We start from the raw sequence: 24,497 nt of genomic DNA, 5'->3' as shown, positions 1-24,497 counted from the left end.
TAGGTATTTGTATCCCTATGGGAGGCCCACTTAGTAACTCGAGGTGAAGTTTAGTTATTAGTGTAAGGGAGAGGAAACTCACTCCAAGATGAGATTTGTTCAATGTTCTCTCCACCTAGCTTGATATTACCCAAGTAGTCCATCAAGCTAGGTTGAGAGAACCTTGCACAAATCTCATCTTGGAGTGAGTTTCCTCACTCCGAAGGTCATCAAATCTTCACAAGAGACTACTGTTCTGTTTGTATGTCTCACGTTGAATGTCAAAGTGGCCCCTAACCCCCTACACTAATACCTAAACCTCACCTCGAGTTACTAGGTGGGCCTCCCATAGAGATATAAATATCTATCTAGGGAGAGGGCATTCTGGCTAGGTTCGTGTTCTTTCTTTCTCTCTCTCTCAAATACAACAGGTATGGCACTTATCGCAAAGTCTGAAAATGTTATTGCAATTTGTGCTACCTTAGCTCTTTGTATAGGTAATTAGTGCAAATTGCGATAAACTGTATATTAGCATAAAACATGCCCCTTTTGCTATTGCATGCGATTCTTATCGCATTTTGATAAATCCAGGCCTAAGTTTGCTCTGAAAATTAGGGGTAAAGTGCATGCGAACTTCAGCCCATACGCAGGCTGTTATAAAATTGAGCTCATGATGCAAACCTTTTCCTTTTTTTATAGGTACCCTTCCATGAAGTTGGATGACTTGGTACATATTGAGCTCTTCAACGTGCAGACTTTTACTTATCTCCGGTCTGTGAAAGGCTGTTGCAATGACTTCATTTCTACCTTCTATGTAAACCATCAGGGATCCCATGTAGTGGCCTTCTCCCCTATCCTGAACACCAATACTACTGAGATAGTTGTCTGGAATTTGGAAACTGAAGACCACAAGCACATGGGCAAATTTTCTTCTGTCCTTTCTGGAGGTGAGTTGCTCCTATTCATGCGCAGACTTTCAAGATGGAGGAAAGAGGCATAAGTTTCCCAGGAATACTGCAATTGACAAACATCATATTGCCAGGTGTCAATTCCTACCTCCTCATTGGTGCATCACACTATGGCGGTTGTTGGACCATGTCTTCTTGGTGTCATGAGAATGGGCTCCCTAAAATCATGGTCAGAACTAAACAATCCTTAATTTTCTGATGGATCACTGACTGGCTTTATTTATTTATTTATTTATATTTGTCATTTTCATCAAAATACAAGCAAGACAAATTCTTACTATATTAGAAAACAAAAATGCTTTCACCACATAGAAACCTAATTAGGTAAATTAATTTTCAGGAAATATACATTTTTCCAACAAGAAAGATTGTTATAAATGTGGAAGCAGACATCAAGGAGATTTTACTAAATAAAGAAACAGGCTTAACATACTAAAGCAACCTTATATCTTATGGTTCCTCAGACCTATAAATTACCAGGAGAGATAGTTTATAGTTATAATGCTCCTTGAATTAATAAATGATTTAAGCTGTTTGGGCAAAAAGAAAATAAAACATTCATTTTGGGATCTAACAATTCATTTGCATGGGTATCTCGATATAAAGGAAAAACCTAGGGAGACTATTTGTGCCCTTAATGCAAGAAAGTCTCTCCTTCTTTCTTGTGTTGAGCGAGCGAAGTCTAGATATATTCGAACAAAAGATCCATAAAATGGAACAGTTATAACCTTGAAATATTTTCTCATGACTTCGCTAAGTTCTTTCTCAGACACAAACGACACCAGGAGAGTTGCACGCTCAAAGAACTCAGCCGTTGAATCCTCCAGAAACTGAGTTAGATTTTCCGGTATCTCAGGATGATTATCCATAGAAACTCTTTCTTTAGTGGAAACAGGTAGAAAATACATCTTGCTAACACAAGGAGTCTTTTCTTCTTCAAATTTAAGTATTTCAAGGAAATATTTTTTTAAAGTTATATAGGGAATCTCTCCCACTATTTTAGGAAAATTCAAAAATTGTAAGTTTAAATTCCCTGAGTAATTTTCCAAATTCTCAAGTCTACGCGAGACACTGGTTAAATCTTTAATCAGTTTAACATTACAATCCTGAGTTTTCAGCACCCCCATTCATGGCAGACAGAGGGAAGTCCGGGAAAATCACAGCCAATGGACCTCAAGGATCCGGGGAACTCAAGGTAATTTCCCCCATCGATGTCGATGCTTCTTCATTGCCCATCGTAGCGGGCGCATTCTCCCCTGTTCAGTTGCCTTTCCGGTTGTGTATGTGGTGATAAGACGCTGCCCCAATGGAAAGGTCGAGTAGGAGGGGTAAACTCATATCTTTCCTTTCCTCTTAGGCGACATTTTAAGATCATTTCTCAAAAGAAACTGAGAGCAGTATTAACACAACCCGGTTCACGCCGCCGTCCTGCTTCCCTTTATTTATCAATGAGTTATGAAAGAAGAGTTCCTACAAAGGTTAGCACACAGCACCTGCTTCTTCCAGACTTGTTTCCTTAACCAGGGCACTTTACAGCAAATTATATACAGATACAATGAGTCCCTTATCTGGAGAGTTTACAAACCTGAGGCAATGGGAGAAAAAGTAACGTGCCCAAAGTCACAGAAAGTTTGTGTGGCAGAAGCACTCTTGGTTCTGCTAGGTTACTCATGTTGTTAAATTGTTTTCCATATCTCTCTGAATACTGCCAAAGCTAAACAATAAAAACCTAAGTCCTAGATTAATCACTTTGCTATAAATATATCCAAAGGTTGTTATCACGAATGCTGGAGAGAAAGAGAGAGAGAGAGACTCACAAAAAAGTTAACTATTTATATCACTGAAAGAGGGAGCACTAGTAACTCGGGGTGAAGTTTGTGGAGTGGGGTGTGTTTTGGAGGGCAATTTTACATGCACAGTCATTCATAGGACCAGCAAAGTTACCATCAGTGAAGATTTAATGTGATTTGGAGGGATGAAAAGTAAGACCATGAACACCGAATCGCTATTAACCTCATTATCAGACACTATTATCTTTAATCTAGAAAAAGGCCAACCTTGCCTCCTCGTTCTCCTGGATCTCTCATCAGCGTTTGATACCGTAAACCACTCCTGCCTCCTGCAATGCCTAATGGACATCGGCATTACAGGAGCAGCTTTCAACTGGTTCAAATCGTTTTTGGAGAACAGATCATACAAGGTCAAGATAAATAACAAAGAGTCTCACACCATCGAATCCAAGAGGGGGGTACCACAAGGATCATCACTCTCTCCGACCCTCTTCAATATTTATCTTCTCCTGCTCTGTCAACTACTCACCAACCTCAAGCTTAGACATTTCCTATACGCGGATGACATACAAATCCTCATCCCTATAGAAGACTCACTACTCAAAGCCATGTCACACTGGAATAAATGTCTGTCAGCTATCAACAACCTACTCACCAGCCTCAACCTGGTTTTAAACACAAACAAAACCGAAATCCTCATTATAGCACCGGAAAACTATGCCTCACCCACACCACCTAACGCTAGCCAACGTCAGGATACCTCCGCGCACTCCACCTCACAACAAGTAAAAGACCTGGGAGTCATCATAGACAGCGGATTCAGCCTCAACAAATTCGTTAATAACACAACAAAAGAATGTTTTTTTAAACTTCAAACCTTAAAGAAACTAAAGCCACTCCTCCTATACAGAGATTTCCGCATGGTACTACAAGCTATCATACTCCCAAAACTGGACTACTGTAACGCTCTCCTCATAGGCTTACCAGCATGCACCACAAAACCACTTCAGATGGTCCTAAATGCCTCGGCAAGAATTCTCTCAAATGCCAAGAAAAGAGATCATATCACCCCTATCCTTCATCATCTCCACTGGCTTCCGATTAAATACAGGATCCAATTCAAGTCCCTGATGATGATACATAAGGCCTTATACAACATAGCTCCTCTCAACTTAACATTTCAAATTCAGCTACATACATCCACGAAACCAACTAGAAGCGCGTATCAGAACAGACTAATCACCCAACCCGCGAAATCCTCTCTGAGGAAACGTGCACTATCTACAGCGGGCCCTTCGCTCTGGAACTCACTTCCTCCAGACCTTCACCTGGAACCATGCCACACTACATTTAAAAAGAAACTTAAAACTTGGTTATTCAAACAAGCATTAGAGATGTGAATCGTGTCCTCGATCGTCTTAACGATCGATTTCGGCTGGGAGGGGGAGGGAATCGTATTGTTGCCGTTTGGGTTTTAAAAATATCGTGAAAAATTGTTAAAATCGTGAGCCAACCCCCTAAAACCCACCTCCGACCCTTTAAATTAAATCCCCCACCCTCCCGAACCCCCCCCCAAATGCTTTAAATTACCTGGGGATCCAGCGGTGGTCCAGAATGGCGACGGTCCAGAACGGCCCCCTCAATTGAATCCTTTTGTCTTCAGCCGGCGCCATTTTGCAAAATGGCCGCCGCAAAATGGCGGCGGCCATAGACAAAAACTATTCGACGCAGGAGGTCGTTCCGGACCCCTGCTGGACTTTTGGCAAGTCTTGTGGGGGTCAGGAGGCCCCCCCAAGCTGGCCAAAAGTTTCTGGGAGTCCAGCGGGGTTCAGGAAGCGATTTCTTGCCGCGAATCGTTTTCCGTACGGAAAATGGCGCCGGCAGGAGATCGACTGCAGGAGGTCATTCAGCGGCAAACCCCCGCTGAACGACCTCCTGCAGTCGATCTGCCGGCGCCATTTTCCGTACGGAAAACGATTCGCGGCAAGAAATCGCTTCCTGAACCCCGCTGGACTCCCAGAAACTTTTGGCCAGCTTGGGGGGGCCTCCTGACCCCCACAAGACTTGCCAAAAGTCCAGCGGGGGTCCGGAACGACCTCCTGCGTCGAATCGTTTTTGTCTATGGCCGCCGCCATTTTGCGGCGGCCATTTTGCAAAATGGCGCCGGCTGAAGACAAAAGGATTCAATTGAGGGGGCCGTTCCGGACCGCCGCCGTTCTGGACCACCGCTGGATCCCCAGGTAATTTAAAGCATTTGGGGGGGTTCGGGAGGGTGGGGGATTTAATTTAAAGGGTCGGGGGTGGGTTTTAGGGGGTTTTAGTGTGCCGGTTTCCCTGCCCTCCCCCTTCCCCCGATTTACGATTTTTTAACGATAAATCGGGGGAATTGGTATTGTATCGTGGCCCTAACGATTTTTGACGATTTAAAATATATCGGACGATATTTTAAATCGTCAAAAAACGATTCACTTCCCTAACAAGCATTCCCTTACAGTTAGGAGCAGGAAGAGTGACTTTACCATGTCTATTTGCACTTTCAAAGCCCCTAGCATATAACTTACCGAGGATATAAAACTTTCGAATTGTATGTCCATTTTACCATTTTTAGGATACTTTATATAATCATATATACATATATTCATGTTGACAAACATATCACCAGGCTATCTATTTATTAACTCGCATGTTTATGAGATGCTTAGTAAGATACTCTAATTTGTCACTTACGTTTAACCTCTCAATTTAAATCGCTATATGAAACATTAGTTTTTCTGTTTTTCATGTTTTTTTCATGTTTAAGTATTTCATGTTTAGTATTTCATGGTTAAATATTTGTTACTTAATTTTTAACATGTTCAATGTAAACCGCTATATGAAGCGATAATTACCGTTCCTTGTAAACCGGGGTGATATGTATATTATACAGGAACCTCCGGTACATAAATCCTTTAAATAAATAAATAAAAAATAACATAAGATATACCATACTGAGTCAGACCAAGAGTCCATCAAGCCCAGTATCCTGTTTCCAACAGTGGCCAATCCAAATCACAAGTACCTGGCAACTACCCAAACATTAAATAAATCACAAACTATTATTTCTTATTAATGAATAGCAATTTATGGATTTTTCCTCTAGGAACTTAACCAAACCTTTTTTAAACTCAGTTACATTAACTGCTGTAACCACATCCTCAGGCAATGAATTACATAGATTAACTATGCACTGAGTGAAAAATAATTTTCTTTGATTTGTTTTAAATGAGCTACTTGCTAACTTCATGGAGTGCCCTGGTCCTTCTATTATCTGAGACAGTAAATAACTGGTTTACGTTAACTTGTTCAAGTCCTTTCATGACTTTGTAGCCTGTGTCATATCCCCTCTCAGTTGTCTCTTCTTCAAACTGAACAGTCCTAACTTATTTAGCCTTTCCTCATAGGGCAGCCATTCTATGCCTCTTATCATTTTGGTTGCCCTTCTCTGCACTTTCTCCAGTACAACTATGTCTTCTTTTAGATGCGGCAACGAGAATTGCACACAGTATTCAAGTTGCAGTCTCACCATGGAGCGATACAGAGGCATTAGGAGATCCAATGTTTTATTTGCCATTCCCTTCCTAATAATTCCTAACATTCTGTTTGCTTTTTTGATCACCAAAGCACACCAAGTTGACGATTTCAATGTATTATCCACTATGATGCCTTTCCTGGGTTGGTAACTCCTAAGATAGAACCTAACATTGTGTTACTACCGCAAGGGTTTGTTTTCCCTATATGCATCACTTTGCACTTGTCCATGTTAAATTTCATCTTCCATTTGAAAGCCCAATCATCCAGTCTCACAAGATCCTCTTGCAATTCTTCACAATTTGCTTGAGACTTAACTACTCTGCATAACTTAGTGTCATCTGAAAATTTGATCACCTCACTCATCATACCCCTTTCCAGATCATTTATAAATATATTAAAAATCACCAGTCCAAGTATAAATCCCCGAGGCACTCCAGTGTTTTGTAATTTTATTTTTTATAACAATTTCCATGATTTTTCCCAGCACTGAAGTCGGGCTCATCGGTCTATAGTTTCCCAGGTCACCCTGTATCCCTTTTTAAATATCATGGTTACATTGGCCAGATATAGGTCTGAAATTTCATTTTTTAGTTCTTTCAGAACTCTGGGGTGTATACCATCCAGTCCAGGTGATTTACTATTCTTCAGTTTGTCAATCAGGCCTACCATATCTGCTTGGTTAACAGTGATATGGTTCAGTTCATCTGAATCATTACCCATGAAAACCTTCTCTGGAATGGGTATCTCCCCAACATCCTCTTCAGTAAACACCGAAGCAAAGAAATCGTTTAATCTTTCTGTAATGGCCTTATCTTCTCTAAGTGCACCTTTAACCCCTCGATCATCTAAAGGTCCAACTGACTCCCTTGCATGTTTTCTGCTACTGATATATTTAAAAAGGTTTTTCTTTTGAGTTTTTGCCTCTATGGCCAACCTCTTTCAAATTCTCTCTTCGCCGCCTTCTCAATGTTTTTCATTTAACTTGTCAATGCCTATGCTTTATCCTCTTTTCTTCTGATGGATTCTTCTTCCAATTTTTGAATGAAGATTTGGCTAAAATATCCTCTTTCACCTCATCTTTTATCCATGCCAGTAATCATTTTGCTTTCCTTCCACCTTTCTTAATACTTGGAATACATCTGGACTGTGCTTCTAGGATGGTATTTTTTTAACAATGATCATGCCTGTTGCATACTTTTTACCTTTGTAGCTGCACCTTTCAGTTGTTTTTAACTATTTTTCTCATTTTATCAAAGTTTCCCTTTTGAAAGTTTAGTGCTAGAGCTGTGGATTTGCTTATTGTCCCCTTCCAGTCATTAATGCAAATTTGATCATATTATGATCACTATTGCCAAGTGGCCCCACCACCGTTGCTTCTCTCACCAAATCCTGTATTCCTCTGAGAATTAAATCTAAAATCATTCCCTCTCTCATCGGTTCCTGAACCAATTGCTCCATAAAACTGTCATTTATTCCAACCAGGGACTTTATCTCTCTAGCATGTCCTGATGATACATTTACCCAGTCAATATTGGGGTAATTGAAATCCCTCCCGATGCAGCTACCGCGAAACACGGACCGTGTCGGGGGACTTTAACTTTTGTTTTGAAGATGTATGGAGTTGCCATTTAACAATGTTTAAGAAAATTAGTTGAATAAAAAATTATTATAATCTCTACAGTGGAATTTGTCACCTGTTCCTTGCACGCTGGGTTTGTGGATATTGATTGATGTGCAAGGCATTTTGCTTCATGTCTTTGCTTGGTAATTGAAATCTCCCATAATTACTGCACTACCAATTTGGTTAGCTTCTCTAATTTCTCTTAGCATTTCACTGTCCGTCTCACAATCTTGGTCAGGTAGACAGTAGTATACTCCTATCACTATAGTCTTCCCCAACACTCAGGGGAGTTCTATCCAATTTTTGAATGAAGATCTATTGACTAAAATAGCATCGTTCACTTCACTTTTTAACCATACCAGTAATCATTTTGCTTTCCTTCCACCTTTATTAGTGCGTGGAATACATCTGGACTGCACTTCTAGGATGGTATTTTTTTAACAATGTCCATGCCTGTCCACTACATGTACCCAGCTGTGAATTTAGTCTCATGCAGGATCTTTATCCTGTTGGACTCTATGCCATCCCAGACATAAAGCACCTCCCTGCCACTAAAATGCCCCTCTCTGTCATTGTAATATAATTTGTACCTCGGTATAGCACTGAAATCCTATTGGTTATCCTCTTTCCACCATGTCTCTGAGATGCCAATTAAGTCTATGTAATCATTCACTGCTAATTCTCCCATCTTACTTCTTAGACTTCTGGCATTAGCATACAAATATTTCAAAGTGTGCTTTTTGTTTGTATTTACATTCTGCTTTTTAGTTGGCAGGGATAAATTGGAATCTTTTAGCTTAGGTGAGTTTTTATTTATAGGCACTTGGACTACTTGTCTTATTATTGGAACCTCTCTGTTGGGATGCCCTAACTCTAATGCTTTGAAGATACCTCCCTCCGAGCCATGTGCTGCTGAGTGACTGTCAGTTTTCCCCTTTGTTCTAGTTTGAAAGCTGATCTATCTCCTTTTTAAAGGTTAGAGCCAGCAGCCTGGTTCCACCTTGGTTAAGGTGGAGCCCATCCCTTCAGAAAAGACTCTCCCTTCCCCAAAAGGTTCCCCAGTTCCCTACAAAACTGAATCCTTCTTCTTTGCACCATCATCTCATCCACAAATTGAGACTCCGGAGCTCTGCCTGACTCTGGGGACCTGTATGTAGAACAGGGAGCATTTCAGAGAATGCTACTCTGGAGATTCTGGATTTCAGCTTTGTACTTGAGAGCCTAAATTTGGCTTCAAGAACCTCCCTCCCACATTTTGCTATGTTGTTGGTGCCCACATGTACCATGACAGCCGGCTCCTCCCCAGCACTGTCTAAAATCCTATCTAGGTGACGCGTGAGGTCCACCACCTTCGCACCAGGTAGGTATGTTACCAAGCGATTCTCTTGCCCACCAGACACCCAGCTGTCTACATTCCTAATAATCGAATCACCATCTAAGATGGCCGACCTAACCCTTCCCTCCTGGGCAGTAACCCTGGGAGATACATCCTTGGTGCGAAAGGACAATTCACCTCCTGGAGAAGAGGTCCTTGCTACAGGATCATTTCCTGCTGCACCAGGTTGATGCTCTCTGATCATGAGACCTTCCTCCTGGAGTTGGGACTTGGCTACTATGCACTGAAGGTCTCATCTATATACATCTGTCTGCCTCAGCTCCTCCAGATCTGCCACTCTAGCCTCCAGAGATCGGACTCATTCTCTGAGACACAGGAGCTCTTTGCATCAGATGCACACATACAATTTCTCATCATACATATGACACTCAGTGCAAAAGACTGGTAAGCACCCCCCCCCCCCCCCCCCCCTCTGGCTGCGGACTGCTGCCTTCATCTTAATTTTGTTTAGTTCCTAGTTAAGTTTTAGATTACTATGGGAGTAGGAATGCATACAATTAGGGTCCTTTAAATGTATTAGTGTATTCACTGAATATCTGGTAGTGACCTACAAGGGAAATATCAAACTCTTGATAAAGGTGTGGGGAATTTCTGAATTTAAGTTAAAAGGCTGATTTTGTTTTATTTTAATATTGTGTGTGTGTGTGTGTGTGAAAGAGACACCTGCCTATAAATTAAAGGATGAGCTAGGGGTGGGTGGGAAGGTTGGGAAATAAAACACACAAACTTCTGTTTATTGCCTGCCTTTCTGACTATTTAAAACAAAACACACAAACTTCTGTTTATTGCCTGCCTTTCTGACTATTTAAAACAAAACACACTTTACTCTCTCTACCTACCTTGATTGCAGTTAGGTAGAGAAAGCATCAAACTAGGTAGAGAGAACATGGTACATATTTTCTTTTACTTTTCTATTACCTTTCATCCCTCCAAATCACATTAAATCTTCACTGATGGTAACTGTGCTGTTCGAACGCATGATTGTGCATGTAAAACTGCCCCCCAACCCCACCCCACAAATTTACCCCAGGTTCATAATGCCTCCTCTTACAATGGTATAAAAAGTTCAATTATAAGTGACCCTCCACAGAGGCTCTCTCTTCTCTCCCCACCCCCCCTACTCTCTCCCATCTCTCCTTCCGAACCGGGATTTGCAGTAAATCCCATTTCGGCTGTAACGCACAGCTATTGCAGGGATAATACACAGAAAAACGGTGTGGCTATTTCTGGCGTTAAAACTTGTGTTGCTGTGCGTTACTTTATCGCACACAATGTTAGCCGGCCTTCATTTCCATTTACTCTGCTCAAACTCCTCCCACTCGAATACTAATTTAAAATTTGCATATGCATTTTGTGATGCAATATTTATTGCATGCATTAGGGCACTAATGCATGCGATAATGCCCTAACACATTTTGATAAATGACCCTGTAAGATAGGCTGTGTTATAACATATTCATATATGCTGATGGCAAATGAGGAGGGATCTACATCAGTGTACTAAAATTTCAGTGCTGAAAGGGGATTTGTAGGGGCCCTTGTGAAAATTTGGGGAAAAAAGTCCCCCACCCCATACAGAAAAGAACTCCTCATGTTATTCCCATTGTTCTACTCTGCTTTCCCCTCTCTTAGATTATTCCATCCCCCTCTCCTACTTTCCATCATGACCACAGTCTTCCCATTCCCTGTCCTCTGCGCCCTCTCTTATCTTACTTACAGGCCGATGAAGTTAGAAGCACAATCAAAACGGGCATTCATATTGAGCGCCTGATGTCCTAACGTGTGCGCAACCCTATTCCATGTGCACCCGATGCAGTATTTAAATGAAAGAGAAGTCAGGGTAGTGTAAAAAAGGGCACGCTAAGGGAAAATTGTGCATCTGTAGCACTCAAAAGTAGTTTATTACATCGGGTGCTCACCTACACTTGCAACAGGTGCTCAATACGAGTGTTCATTTTAATTCTGCTTCTTTTTTATTTTGCTGAGGTTGCTATTGCATTATATTAGGTGCCCATTGCTACAGGCGTCTAAATTGTGTGACCATAAGAAAAGTGGACCAAGTCAATATACATTTATTTTTCTCCACCGTGAGCAGCCAATTTAGATTTAATTCTTAGTGGAACGCAGGATTTGGTGAGAGAGGTAACAGTGGTGGGGCCACATGGCAATAGTGATCATAACATGATCAAATTTAAACTAAAAACTGGAAGGGGGGACAATAAGTAAATCTACAGCTCTAACACTAAATTTTAAAAAGGGAAACTTTGATAAAATGAGGAAAATAGAAAAAAACTGAAAGGTGCAGCTGCAAAGGTTAAAAGTGTTCAACAGGCATGGATAGATATTGTTTAAAAATACAATCTTAGAGGCACTGTCCAGATATATTCAATGCATTAAGAAAGGTGGAAGGAAGGCAAAACGATTACCACCATGGTTAAAAGGTGAGGTGAAAGAGGCTATTTTAGCCAAAAAAAATCCTTCAAAAATTGGAAGAAGGATCCATGTGAAGAAAATAGGAAAAAGCATGAGCATTGTCAAGTTAAGTGTAAAACATTGATAAGACAGGCGAAGAGAGAATTTAAAATGAAGTTGGCTGTAGAGGCAAAAACTCATAATAAAAACTTTTTAAAATATATCCGAAATAAGAAACCTGTGAGGGAGTTGGTTGGACCGTTAGATTTCCAAGGGGTTAAAGGGGCTCTTAGGGAAGATAAGGCCATTGCAGAAAGACTAAATTAATTCTTTGCTTCCATGTTTACTAATGAGGATATTGTGAAGATACCAGTTCCGGAGATGGTTTTCAAGGGTGATGAGTCAGATGAACTGAACCAAATCACTGTGAACCTGGAAGATCTAGTAGGCCAGATTAACAAACTAAAGAGTAGCAAATCACCTGGACCGGATGGTATGCATCCTAGGGTACTGAAGGAACTAAAAAATGAAAGTTCTGATCTATTAGTTAAAATTTGTAACCTATCATTAAAATCATTTATTGTATCTGAAGACTGGAGGGTGGCCAATGTAACCCCAATACTTAAAAGGGGCTCCAAGGGCAATCCGGGAAACTATAGACCAATGAGCCTGACTTCAGTGCTGGGAAAAATAGTGGAAACTATTCTTAAGATCAAAATCATAGAATATATAGAATGACATAGTTTAATGGAACACAGTCAACATGGATTTAATCAAGGGAAATCTTGCCTAACAAATCTTCATTTTTTTGAAGGAGTTAATAAACATGTGGATAAAGGTGAATCGGTAGATGTAGTGTATTTGGATATTGACAAAGTCCCTCATGAGAGGCTTCTAAGAAAACTAAAAAGTCATGGGATAGGAGGTGATGTCCTTTCGTGGATTACAAACTGGTTAAAAGACAGGAAACAGAGACTAGGAATAAATGGTCAATTTTCTCAGTGGAAAAGGCTAAACAGTGGAGTGCCTCAGGGATCTGTACTTGGACCGGTGCTTTTCAATATATTTATAAATGATCTGGTAAGGAATACGACAAGTGAGGTTATCAAATTTGCAGATGACACAATTATTCAGAGTAGTTAAATCACAAGTGGATTGTGGTACATTGCAAGAGGACCTTGCAAGACTGGAAGATTGGGCATCCAAATGGCAGATGAAATTTACTTTATTTATTTATTTATTTAAGACTTTTTTTATACCGATATTAGTAGCGACATCATATTGGTTTACAGCAGAACTACAGGTTGAAAATTACAATAAACAGGTATCAGGGAAGGGATTATATAGGAACAGAGATGCAGCAAGGATTTGGAGAAACAAGCGCAATAGGCTGGTTGCAGGAATACGCAAAAACATTCCATGAAGTTAGCAATTAGCACATTTAAGACTATTTGGAGAAAATTCTTTTTCACTCAAAGCACAATTAAGCTCTGGAATTTGTGCCAGAGGATGTAGTTAGTGCAGTTAGTGTAGCTGGGTTTTAAAAAGGTTTGAATACATTCTTGAAGGAGAAGTCCCATTAACTGCTATTAATCAAGTTGACTTAGGGAATGGCCTCTGCTATTACTGGCATCAGTAGCATGGGATCTTCTTGGTGTTTGGGTAATTGCCAGGTTATTGTGGCCTGGTTCGGCCTCTGTTGGAAACAGGATGCTGGGTTGATGGACACTTGGTCTGACCCAGCATGGCAATTTCTTATGTTCTTATGTTCTTAAGCAGTAAATTCAAGAGCCACAATAATACTAAGGAGGAGGACATACTTATCAGAACACAGAGGACCATATTTTTTTAAAATGTTTCTCATGAGCCCTTGACTGCAAGTTAACTTTACTCCATCTCTGGAGCTGGAGTTAAAATTCCTGGCATTAAAAAATGTGCGTTGGATGCCCAGCCTTTGGGTGCGCTTTCCTTCATCAGACGGTAATAGCCAGGGGCGGATTGCAGGAAAATATTAGCCCGGGAGTTTTTTTACAGAACCAGCCTATGGGTATCTGACTTCCTCATGTGTTTTTCCTGCTTCAACAACTCCTAAAAGCTCTCCCTTTAAGAGGTATATCATGTGACCTGAAACCTAGCAGAACTGAGCCAAAAAGTCTCCAATACAGATTTCATATTTTACCTAAATATCTAAGTAACAGAACACATTCTAGATCTTTCGTAACACATGTTGGGTGTTGGGACTGACCCTCAAAAAGCCATGGGTAAACAGAATTACAATTACAATACAATAAATCTCCATACTCAAACAGCACTAATTGCTAGCATGCAAACAGTTACAACCCCCACCTGTGAAAAGGCAACACTATAAGAAACATAAGAAAATGCCATACTGGGTCAGACCAAGGGTCCATCAAGCCCAGCATCCTGTTTCCAACAGTGGCCAATCCAGGCCACAAGAACCTGGTAAGTACCCAAAAACTAAGTCTATTCCATGTTACTGTTGCTAGTAATAGCAGTGGTATTTTCTAAGTCAACTTAATTAATAGCAGGTAATGGACTTCTCCTCCAAGAACTTATCCAATCCTTTTTTAAACACAGCTATACTAACTGCACTAACCACATCCTCTGGCAACAAATTCCAGAGTTTAATTGTGCGTTGAGTAAAAAAGAACTTTCTACGATTAGTTTTAAATGTGCCACATGCTAACTTCATGGAGTGCCCCCTAGTCTTTCTATTATCCGAAAGAGTAAATAACCGATTCATATCTACCTGTTCTAGACTTCTCATGATTTTAAACATCTCTATCATATCCCCCCTCAGCCGTCTCTTCTCCAAGCTGAAAGTCCTAACCTCTTTAGTCTTTCTTCACAGGGGAGCTGTTCCATTCCCGTTATCATTTTGGTAGTCCTTCTCTGTACCTTCTCCATCGCAATTATATCTTTTTTGAGATGCAGCGACCAGAATTGTACACAGCATTTAAAGTGCGGTCTCACCATGGAGCGATACAGAGGCATTATGATATTTTCACCATTCCCTTTCTAATAATTCCCAACATTCTGTTTGCTTTTTTGACTGCCGCAGTACACTGAACCAACGATTTCAATGTGTTATCCACTATGACGCCTAGATCTCTTTCTTGGGTTGTAGTACCTAATATGGAACCCAACATTATGTAATTATAGCATGGGTTATTTTTCCCTATATGCATCACCTTGCACTTATCCACATTAAATTTCATCTGCCGTTTGGATGCCCAGTTTTCCAGTCTCACAAGATCTTCCTGCAATTTATCACAATCTGCTTGTGATTTAACTACTCTGAACAATTTTGTGTCATCTGCAAATCTGATTATCTCACTCGTCATATTTCTTTCCAGATCATTTATAAATATATTGAAAAGTATATTATATAAATATAACACCAGACCCTAAAACACCAATATGCCTCTTTTTGGGAAAAGAGAACAAGCCAGGATTGAAGTTTTTTGTTTCTTTAAATATCATATTTTATGAGGAAGCCATTGTTGCACTGCATACAGGATCTGGCTTGTTGTGGTTTCCAGTTCAGTTTTTATCTGCATGCTTCTGTTTATATCTTATGGGCTCTTTATTCTGTGTTTGAGGGTAGTAAACACCAATATGCCTCTTTTTGGGAAAAGAGAACAAGCCAGGCTTTATTCTGTGTTTGCTACCCTCAAACACAGAATAAAGAGCCCATAAGATATAAACAGAAGCATGCAGATAAAAACTGAACTGGAAACCACAACAAGCCAGATCCTGTATGCAGTACAACAATGGCTTCCTCATAGAATATGATATTTAAAGAAACAAAAAACTTCAATCATAACAGTAAACTCATTTTAATAAAAAGAATGAATATTTCAAAACAGCTGACAAATGGAACATCCAATAACTAAAACAAAACATTTGTAAAAATTTCCCAAACACCAAGAAAATATTTTAAAACACCAGACACATCTAATAATTTAAACTAATAAGGATAAAAGATCCCATGCTCTTTATACCTGGGAACATTTGATTCCTATCACACTGAGATTGTTGTGGATCAGTTAGGTATAGAGGTGCACACAAACTCTCTTTTCTGTCTTATATCACACACATGTTCATTAAGAACATAAGATATGCCATACTGGGTCAGACCAACAGTGGCCAATCCATACTGGGTCAGACCAACAGTGGCCAATCCAAGTCACAAGTACCTGGCAAGTACCCAAACATTAGATAAATCACAAGCTACTATTGCTTATTAATATAATTACTGTGATAGCAGTTTATGAATTTTTACTCTAAGTACTTATCCAAACATTTTTTTATCCCAGTTACACTAACTGCATAACCACATCCTATGGCAATGAATTCCACAGCTTAACTATGCGCCGAGTGAAAAAGGACGTTCTTCTCATAGGCACCCTCGCAAACACGCTCTCACACATGCTCACTGACTCACATGTACTTATACATGTGCTCTCACACATGCGCTGACATACATTCTCACTGACAGTCATGTACTCACATACTCATACATGCTCACACACATGCTCACTGACATACGCATACTAACATGAAATCTCAGATGTGCTTACTGGCAGGCATGCACTCAAAGATGCTTAGATTCACATGGGCTCACACTCTCACACATACTCAGTAACTCACTACCACTCTTCGCCTATCTCTGAATAAATTTTAAAAAAAAATTATTCACATTGGTGGTCAGGAGAATTCAGGAAGGATCCCAAAAGAATAGGGTATTAGTAGACTCCCTGTTGCTGTTCCAGTATGAGGTAATCCTCATGGGTAGGGGCAGGGTGGAAGGCCCAGATGCTGGGGGGGCCCCATGAGGCAGTCGCACCTGAGAGCAGCGGGAAGATTCTCAGCCCGCGGTGAGGTAGCGCCGCGAGTTTTCTGTGTTCCTGTAGCCAGCAGAGGAGAGGAAAGACCAGACCAGGCGAAGCAGGACAGGTGTGAGGGAAGCAGCAGGAGTACTTTCCGTTGCCACAGTGGTGGTGAAGGAGGGAAGGAGTAGCAAAAGCAGACTCATGCAGCCCAACATTACCACTGCTGTCACTGCATGATGCCTAAAATGTAAGGGGAGGTTCCTGCTGAGAAGATGGCAGAAGATAAAAGGCAAGCAGGCCCATGGAGTCTCCTTTCCATTGCCATGTACAACCAAAAATAAGGAGAACCTTGGGGAACTGAAAAAAAATGAAGCTGCTGCGGAGTCTGGCATTGGCCGTAACGCTCACAGGCATGGGGCTGCTGCAACCAACTCCAATCATGTGATTGCTTGGACCGGCCCACTGGGGCATGCCCAAGCCCAGTAGGCCAAACCAGCCCTGGTAATAGCTAATAACCTCATCTACATGAGGTGGTGTTCTAAGAGGGGGTGTGGTGGTGCGGTCTGCCCCAGGTGACAGCCAGGAGGTCGGCGGCTGTGAGCAGAGCTCATCCGGCTTGTGCTAGAAGAAGAGGGAGGCCTCTGGGCCGCGAGCAGTGGGAGCACTGGGTGTCCACCTAGAGTGCCATGGGTCTGGAGCTGGCAACTGCATAGCCTTTTCTTCTTCCCATCCCCCGTGGCATGAAAGAGGAAGTGGTGGGTCCGCGCGGGCGGGAAGAAGGAAAGGTCATGCAGTCGCGGCCCAAAGCAGGAGGAAGAGCAACAGCACTGCCCCCCCCCCCACCGCAGATGCAGGAGGTAGAGCCGTACCAGCCCTGGTGCCGCCTCAGGAAAAATGAAGAGTCCGCGGCTGTTGTGGGGGCTGAAGGAGGAAACTGCTGCTGTGCTTCTGATGGTAGCGGGGTAGGAAGTCAGAGAAAGTGTGTTTGTGTCTGTGTGTGTTAGAGCAGCGGTTCTCAACCGGTGTGTCGCGGCACACCAGTGTGTCGCCAAGCACCGGCAGGTGTGTCGCGCACTTCCTGGTCTCCCGCTCTTCCCTCCCTCTACTCGCCCCAGAGAGACGCGCACAGTTCTTCAACTAACACTGCTGCTGTTCCTGCCCGTGCTATCGGCACTTTCAAGCTCAGAGTGGAACGGCAGCAGTGTTTGTGGAAGCCAGCAACAGCAGCATGGCCTTTTCTTTGTCCCGCCCCTGCGGCCCGGAAGAGGAAATGATATTTACCAGGCACGCAGGAAGAAGAAAGAGCCATGCTGCCTCTGTCAAATTAATGTCCCAAGTCTTCCCCCCCGGTAAAAAGTAGCAATCAGCTGTTTGTCTGTGCTGCAATCATCGCGACGCAGTGCAGTCAGCTGAGAATGTGGTCGTGGCAATTTCCTGCCGCGCAGCTGATTGAGAAATCCGTCGATTAGCTGCCTCGGGTCTGCGGCGTTTAACTTTTTTTTTTTTTTTTTTATGGTCCCGCTGATGTCAGCAGGTTTAGGGCCTAAATCGTAAGCACCCCCAATGCTTTCTGCAGTTCTCCTCCCTCATCGTAGTAGCACTAGGCTCAGAAACTCATGTCCGCTCCAGCCCTTCCCCTCGGGAACACTTCCTGCCTCTCTTCAGGCTGCGATCAACTGGCTCCTGCCGATCAAAACGCAGCCTCTTCATACCGTGGGGAGCCTGTCATTGGCTTCCTGAGGCTCTGCACATCCACGTCCTACAGCTGCTGTTCTCAGCCCCTCCTCCCTGCACCCTCCGTACCACATGAACTTCCCCTGGCTCCTGTAGCTAGAATCGCGGCCTTTCTGCTCTTGGCCAGTCACTCACCCGTGCAACCAACAATGGCCCACATAGAGAGACGGTCACTGACTCCCGCAGCCCTTGCACATCATGGCTACTCGACGGATTTCCCAAATAGCCACATGGCAGGAAATCCCCGCGGCCACATTCTCAGCTGACTACTCTGTGCTGCGATGATCACAGCACAGACAAACAGCTGAGTGCTGCCTTCTTACCGCTGCGAGGCCGGAGGAGTCACCCCTGCTGCAGTTCTCAACTTGTCACAACTGCTTTAATAGCAGAATACCAGCTGCCTTGTGCAATAGCTGCCATGTGGGGTGGGGGTGAGTGAGAGAGACAGAGAGTGCCTGCATGTGTGTAAGTATGTGAGAGAATGTGTGTGATTGACACTGTGTGTGTAAGAAAAAAAAATGTGTGAAAGCAAGAGTCTGCTCAGGGAGGTGACTGGTGTGTGTGTGAGAGAGAGATTGGTAAGGTAGGCGACTGGTGTATATGAGTGAATGAGATCAGTCAGGGGTGTGACTGGTGTGTGTGTGTGTGTGTGTGTGTGTGTGTGAGAGAGAAAGATTGGTTAGGGAGGTGACTGGTGTGTATGTGACAGAAAGTGTGTATGTGACACTGTGTGTGAGACAGACAAGTCATGGACCCTAAGGAAGAGGAACGTCAGAACAGAGCTTCACCAGCCATTGCTGCTGCTTCTGGTGTGTGCTAAGGCCTACGAGGGAAAGGAGTAGGAAAGTTGCCAGTGAGGGTAAGTAAAGGTGGCTTTTTAAGTTTATCTTTCTTGATTGACTGCCATTTTACTTATTGGGTATTATGTGATTTGTCTGCTGTTTGAAATATTTTATTGGTGTTTAGGGAATTTTTTAATAATTTTGTAAGTTTTTAATGATCAGATATTATTCTATTTATCAGCTGTTTTATATTTATTATTCTAGTTTTAGAATTATTATTTTATATTACTTGAGAAATGTATAAATAGAAATGTGGAGACAAAAACTGAATTGGAAACAGCAAGAAGCCAGACTGAGTGTATGCAGTGCAACAATGGGAAAACAAAATCATTAACTTGATGGTCACTTTATTCTGTATTTGGTGATGGTCTATCTGTGTTCTGCGTGTGTGACCCAGGTAAAGGTATTCTGCAAGCTTGTAGTTTCTGTGTAGGGATCTATAACAGCTTGGCTTGTTCTGGTTTTCCTCATAGGAGGTGTATTGGTGTTTAGGGCCTGGTTAAATATTTGTAATGTTGTCTTTTCATAGATAGGGTTGGTACTGTTCGAATGAGTTCCATAATGCAGATGTAACTTTTTGCGCATTAGTTTGTGTGCATTATTGCAGATCCTGGGAGTCTATTAGGTGCTATATTTCTGTTTCCATTTCTTCAGTTTTGCACTGCATGCAGAGTGGCTTTTTTGGATCTCCATTCCAGTTTGTCTCCATATTTTTTAATTTGTGGTCTTTCTGTACTTGGTGAAGGTCGATTCTATGTGTGTGACCGATGTGAAGTATTTTACTAGCATGTAGGCATTTGTATCAATATTATTTGTTGTGTTTTCTCAATAGGACATGTATTGGTGGTAAATTATTGTTTTTTCATAAGGAGGGCTATTGCTCCTGGTAGGAGAGAGTGTTTATGTTGCTGTTACTGAGATGACACCAGAAATCTTTTTTGCATGGTAAATTGAAAGGGGAATGGCCTAGTTCTGGGGGGTCAGGGTGGATCCCGTAGATACAAAGTATATGTTTACATTTAGCCCCGTGACGGTCATGTGTTCAGTGTGTCACGCATGTGACAACTATCTATCAGGTGTGTCCCGACCGAAAAAAGGTTGAGAACCACTGTGTTAGAGTATGTCTGTGTGTGTGGGGGGAGTGAGGGTGCATGTTTGTGTGTTAGAGAGGGAGCTGTGTGCAGGTGTGTGTGTGTGTGTGTGTGAAAGTGTGTGCAAGAGAGGGAGAGAGCCTGTGTAAGGGAGAGGGGAACTTGAGATCACTAGGTGGGGGGAGGGGGATGGAGAAGTGAATCTGGGGGGGGGGGGGGGGTGCCAAAGGAAATATCCACCCCGGGTGCCAAATACTTTAAGTACAGCAGTGTCTACATGGAATTTAAATGCGGTAGGTGCTAGCTGGGACACGTTTGCTAGCACACACGTTATAGACGCACTAATCCCGCTAATTATTGCATTGGACCCTAGTCTAGTTCACTCAAAATGTGCGTCAAACCACGAGTAAACCTTCGTGCTGGGCTGGGTGCGCTTTATTTCATCAGCTTCTCTGTTTTACATGTGTGCACCTCCCTCCCTCCTCTGCACAGGGCCCTGGCTTCTGTTTCCTGCAGTAGCACTATCTGCTGTAAATCTCTAGTGCTGGCAAAGAACTGTGACTCCTCCTGCCCACTGCAGCACTGTCAGGTGCTCCTATCCAGCCAATTCCTCCTTTTCTCTTAACACTCTCAACTGACCTCCTCCCTTTGCTTTCTACTATTACCATTTATCATTTCTAAAGCATTACTGGACATATGCAGTACTGTACAGATACACACAACGGGCAGTCCCTTCTCCAAAGGGCTTACAGCCTTCTCAAGGCAAACATACATGACAAACAAAACAGTCTATGGGAAGTGTATTTATTGTAGAGGCATGCTTAGAATTTAATAGCAGCTTCAGAAAAGGTGAGTTTTTAAAATTGGATTTCAATAAGGCCCTTCGCTCTCTTTCTCTGATCTTTTCCATTGTCTCCTTTCCTCTCCCTCTCCCCCTCTGCTGTTTCTGACTCCCCATCCCCTAACAGGCCTCCAGCCACCCCACTCTAGACCCATGTTTCTATTCCTTTTCCCCATCCCTAACTCGGGTAGCACATTTTTAGGAAACTGATTGAGGAGGGCGGCCCAGTGGACCTGCTGCTTACATGTACTGGTGTAAAGCTTTCAGCTGCTGCCCAGCCCCACAGCCATCCCCAGCCTGCTCAGCATCGCTGCACCGCTGACCCTAAGCCCAGTGTGTGTGAGCGTGGGGCGTGTGTGCCACCTAGTATGTGCTCGCAGTCCCCCTCGATGGCCAGTCGTCCTGCTTCTTCGTTTCCTACCAAACCAGGAAATTCATGGCAGAAATGAAAGACATTTGGATCAAAGTTGTCTGATTTTTTAATTGCATTCAGTTCTGCTGACATTAAAGAGCACATTTAACATCTGAGCCCATACAATGTGTATTTGGACTAGAGAATTAAATGTTGTTTTCATTTTTCTCTGATTTCTAGGTGTCTGCTCCGACCTTCGATACTGTTTAGGATTCTGCGAGGGGGAGAACAGCCTTCGATTATGGAATCTAGCTTGCAAGATTAATGACCAGACACTGAGCATTAGCATGGGTAGGGGTCAGCAAACCGATGGGATTCAAGAACTTATCACGATGAAGAATTATCCAAGGCAAGTGCAAGAACTGTTCTGTTGACTAAAAGAGGTAAACACCTTTGTACGTTGAAGGGAAGGAACGTAATGGAGGGAAATTTATGTTGCCTGCAAGCAACTTTTTTCACACCAGCAAGGAGATGCATATAAATGTGATACGAGCAACTAATGAATTTGTGTTACTTAAATGCTTAGTGGACAATTTTCAAAGACTTGCTGAGCAAGAAGGATATTCAGTTAATTTTTAGACAGTTACCTCTCGGGTATACCCGTGATTTGGTGGGCATAAAATTTCTCTGGAAATGTAGGCAGATACAGTCAAATTTTATAAACTGTGCTCGTAAATTCAAACCCCTCCCCATCTCTTTCCCAAGGAATGCCTTCAGTCATTCAATGTAAACTTACTTGCAAACATGATGCACAAGCATAAGTTTACCAAAATATTGGGTGTGAAATTTTATAAAAGGCCATTTCTGCATGTAAAACACAGTTTTATGCACAAAAGTCCCTTTTGAAAATGACATCCTAAATGATCAAGAGCTGCTGGAGAGATTTTGCTTTTGCTATTTTTTTTTTTTTTTTTTTACAGGTATGTGGTATGCAGGAGCATTAAACCAGGAATCATTACAGTCTGGAACATAGTAAAATCCAAGTGTAAGAGCAGTGCGGTTCGTGTAGAGCGTGGACTGATGGAAAACACTGACATTGTGTTAGTCAGAGATATGAAACTCTTTATTCTGACAGACAGCGCAATGGCCTCCTTCACAGATACCCGTAAACCTATTTTTCAGGTACAATCATTTTGTGCATATAAAGTATAGACAACAGAATTCTTACACTTTAGTGATTCTGAGTTCAATGTCAGATATGCAGTAAACCTTTACTATATAATCTTTCATTTCAAACTCTTGTCCTTTAGGTCTGATTTTTAGGATAACTAAGGCCTGGATTTATCAAAATGCACTAAATATTGCATGCGATAGAAAAAGAGGTGTGCTTTATGGTAATAGGCAGTTTATTGCAAAGTGCACTAATACCTATGGGGCAGATTTTAAGAGCCCTGCTCGCCTAAATCCGCCCAAATCCGGGCGGATTTAGGCAAGCAGGGCTCTGCGCGCCGGTGCGCCTATGTTCAATAGGCCTACCGGCGCGCGCAGACCCTGGGACTCGCGTAAGTCCCGGGGTTTTCCGAGGGGGGCGTGTCGGGGGCGGGCCCGGTCGGCGTGGCGTTTTGGGGGCGTATCGGCAGCGTTTTGGGGGCGGGCCCGGGGGCGTGGTTACGGCCCGGGGCGGTCCGGGGGCGTGGCTGCGCCCTCCGTACCCACCCCCAGGTCACGTCCCGGCGCGCTAGCGGCCCGCTGGCGCGCAGGGATTTACGTCTCCCTCCGGGAGGCGTAAATCCCCCGACAAAGGTAAGGGGGGGGTTTAGACAGGGCCGGGCGGGTGGGTTAGGTAGGGGAAGGGAGGGGAAGGTGAGGGGAGGGCAAAAGAAAGTTCCCTCCGAGGCCGCTCCGATTTCGGAGCGGCCTCGGAGGGAACGGGGGTAGGATGCGCGGCTCGGTGCGCACCGGCTATACAGAATCGATAGCCTTGCGCGCGCCGATCCAGGATTTTAGCGGATACGCGCAGCTACGCGCGTATCTACTAAAATCCCACGTACTTTTGCTTGCACCTGATGCGCCAGCAAAAGTACACCAATTTGCGCTGTTTGTAAATCTACCCCTATGTGAAATGCTAACCTTTTCACACTTCTTGTATTTCCTGCATACAACCACCGGGTGGACCATTTTTAGTATTTTTGAAGCTCCTGGAAAGCCAGTCTAGCTATGTGAAAGAGAGAGAGAGACTAACCAGAGTGCCCTCACAGATAGGTATTTATATCTCTATGGGAAGCCCGCCTAGTAACTCGAGGTGAGGTTTAGGTATTAGTGTAGGGGTTAGGGGCCACTTTGACATTCAAAGTGAGATGTACGAACAGCACAGTGTTCTCTTGTGAAGATTTGAGGACCTTCGGAGTGAGGAAACTCACCCAAAGTTGAGATTTGTGCAATGTTCTCTCAACCTATGGATTCTCTACCTGGGTAACATCAAGCTAGGTTGAGAGAACATTATATAAATCTCATCTTTGGCTGAGTTTCCTCACTCCGAAGGTCCTCAAATCTTCACAAGAGAGCACTGTTCTGTTCGTACATCTCACTTTGAATTTCAAAGTGGCCCCTAACCCCTATACTAATACCTAAACCTCACCTCGAGTTACTAGGTGGGCTTCCCATAGAGATATAAAATACCTATCTAAATGTGCAGGCATTATGGGTTATGGCTACTCTCTCTCTCTCTCCACCATGTGTTATGGTGCTATCAAAGGTGTTTTTATATGTGAAAATGTGATTTGATAAATGACCCCCTAAAACAGGTAAATTAACAATACATTAGAGCCTCATATTAAAAATAATTCCCATAAATATTGTAGATATCCTGAAAAACAGACTGTTGGACAAAAGCTTGAAGCACCTGCCATTGCTGCAACATATTTTAGTTGTCCAGTGAGTTGCATTCAAAGGACTGATGTCTTCTTTTTACGGTTTATTAATTTGTGAGAAATAGAAATGTCTTCATTAATGCTACAGAAATGATAAGAAGAAGTAAGAGTAGTA

At 42.7% G+C, this 24,497-nt stretch overlaps 1 protein-coding gene across 5 annotated transcripts in view; it reads left to right on the top strand.

The window, feature by feature from the left end:
* The window catches only part of LOC115079042 (NACHT and WD repeat domain-containing protein 2-like), a 247,792-nt gene that overhangs the window by 158,921 nt on the left and 64,374 nt on the right, over positions 1–24,497 (top strand). For all 5 annotated transcript variants that reach the window (XM_029582083.1, XM_029582174.1, XM_029582254.1 and 2 more), the window contains exons 22-24: positions 679–926; positions 21,693–21,861; positions 22,433–22,634. In XM_029582083.1, coding sequence (XP_029437943.1) covers positions 679–926; positions 21,693–21,861; positions 22,433–22,634 — 619 coding nt within the window. The remainder of the gene's footprint in view (positions 1–678; positions 927–21,692; positions 21,862–22,432; positions 22,635–24,497) is intronic.

The sequence above is a fragment of the Rhinatrema bivittatum genome, chromosome 1 (assembly GCF_901001135.1).
Source record: "Rhinatrema bivittatum chromosome 1, aRhiBiv1.1, whole genome shotgun sequence".
NCBI lineage: Eukaryota > Metazoa > Chordata > Amphibia > Gymnophiona > Rhinatrematidae > Rhinatrema > Rhinatrema bivittatum.
The sequence above is the reverse complement of the archived record's forward strand: the minus strand, read 5'-3'. Positions and strand labels throughout refer to the sequence as shown.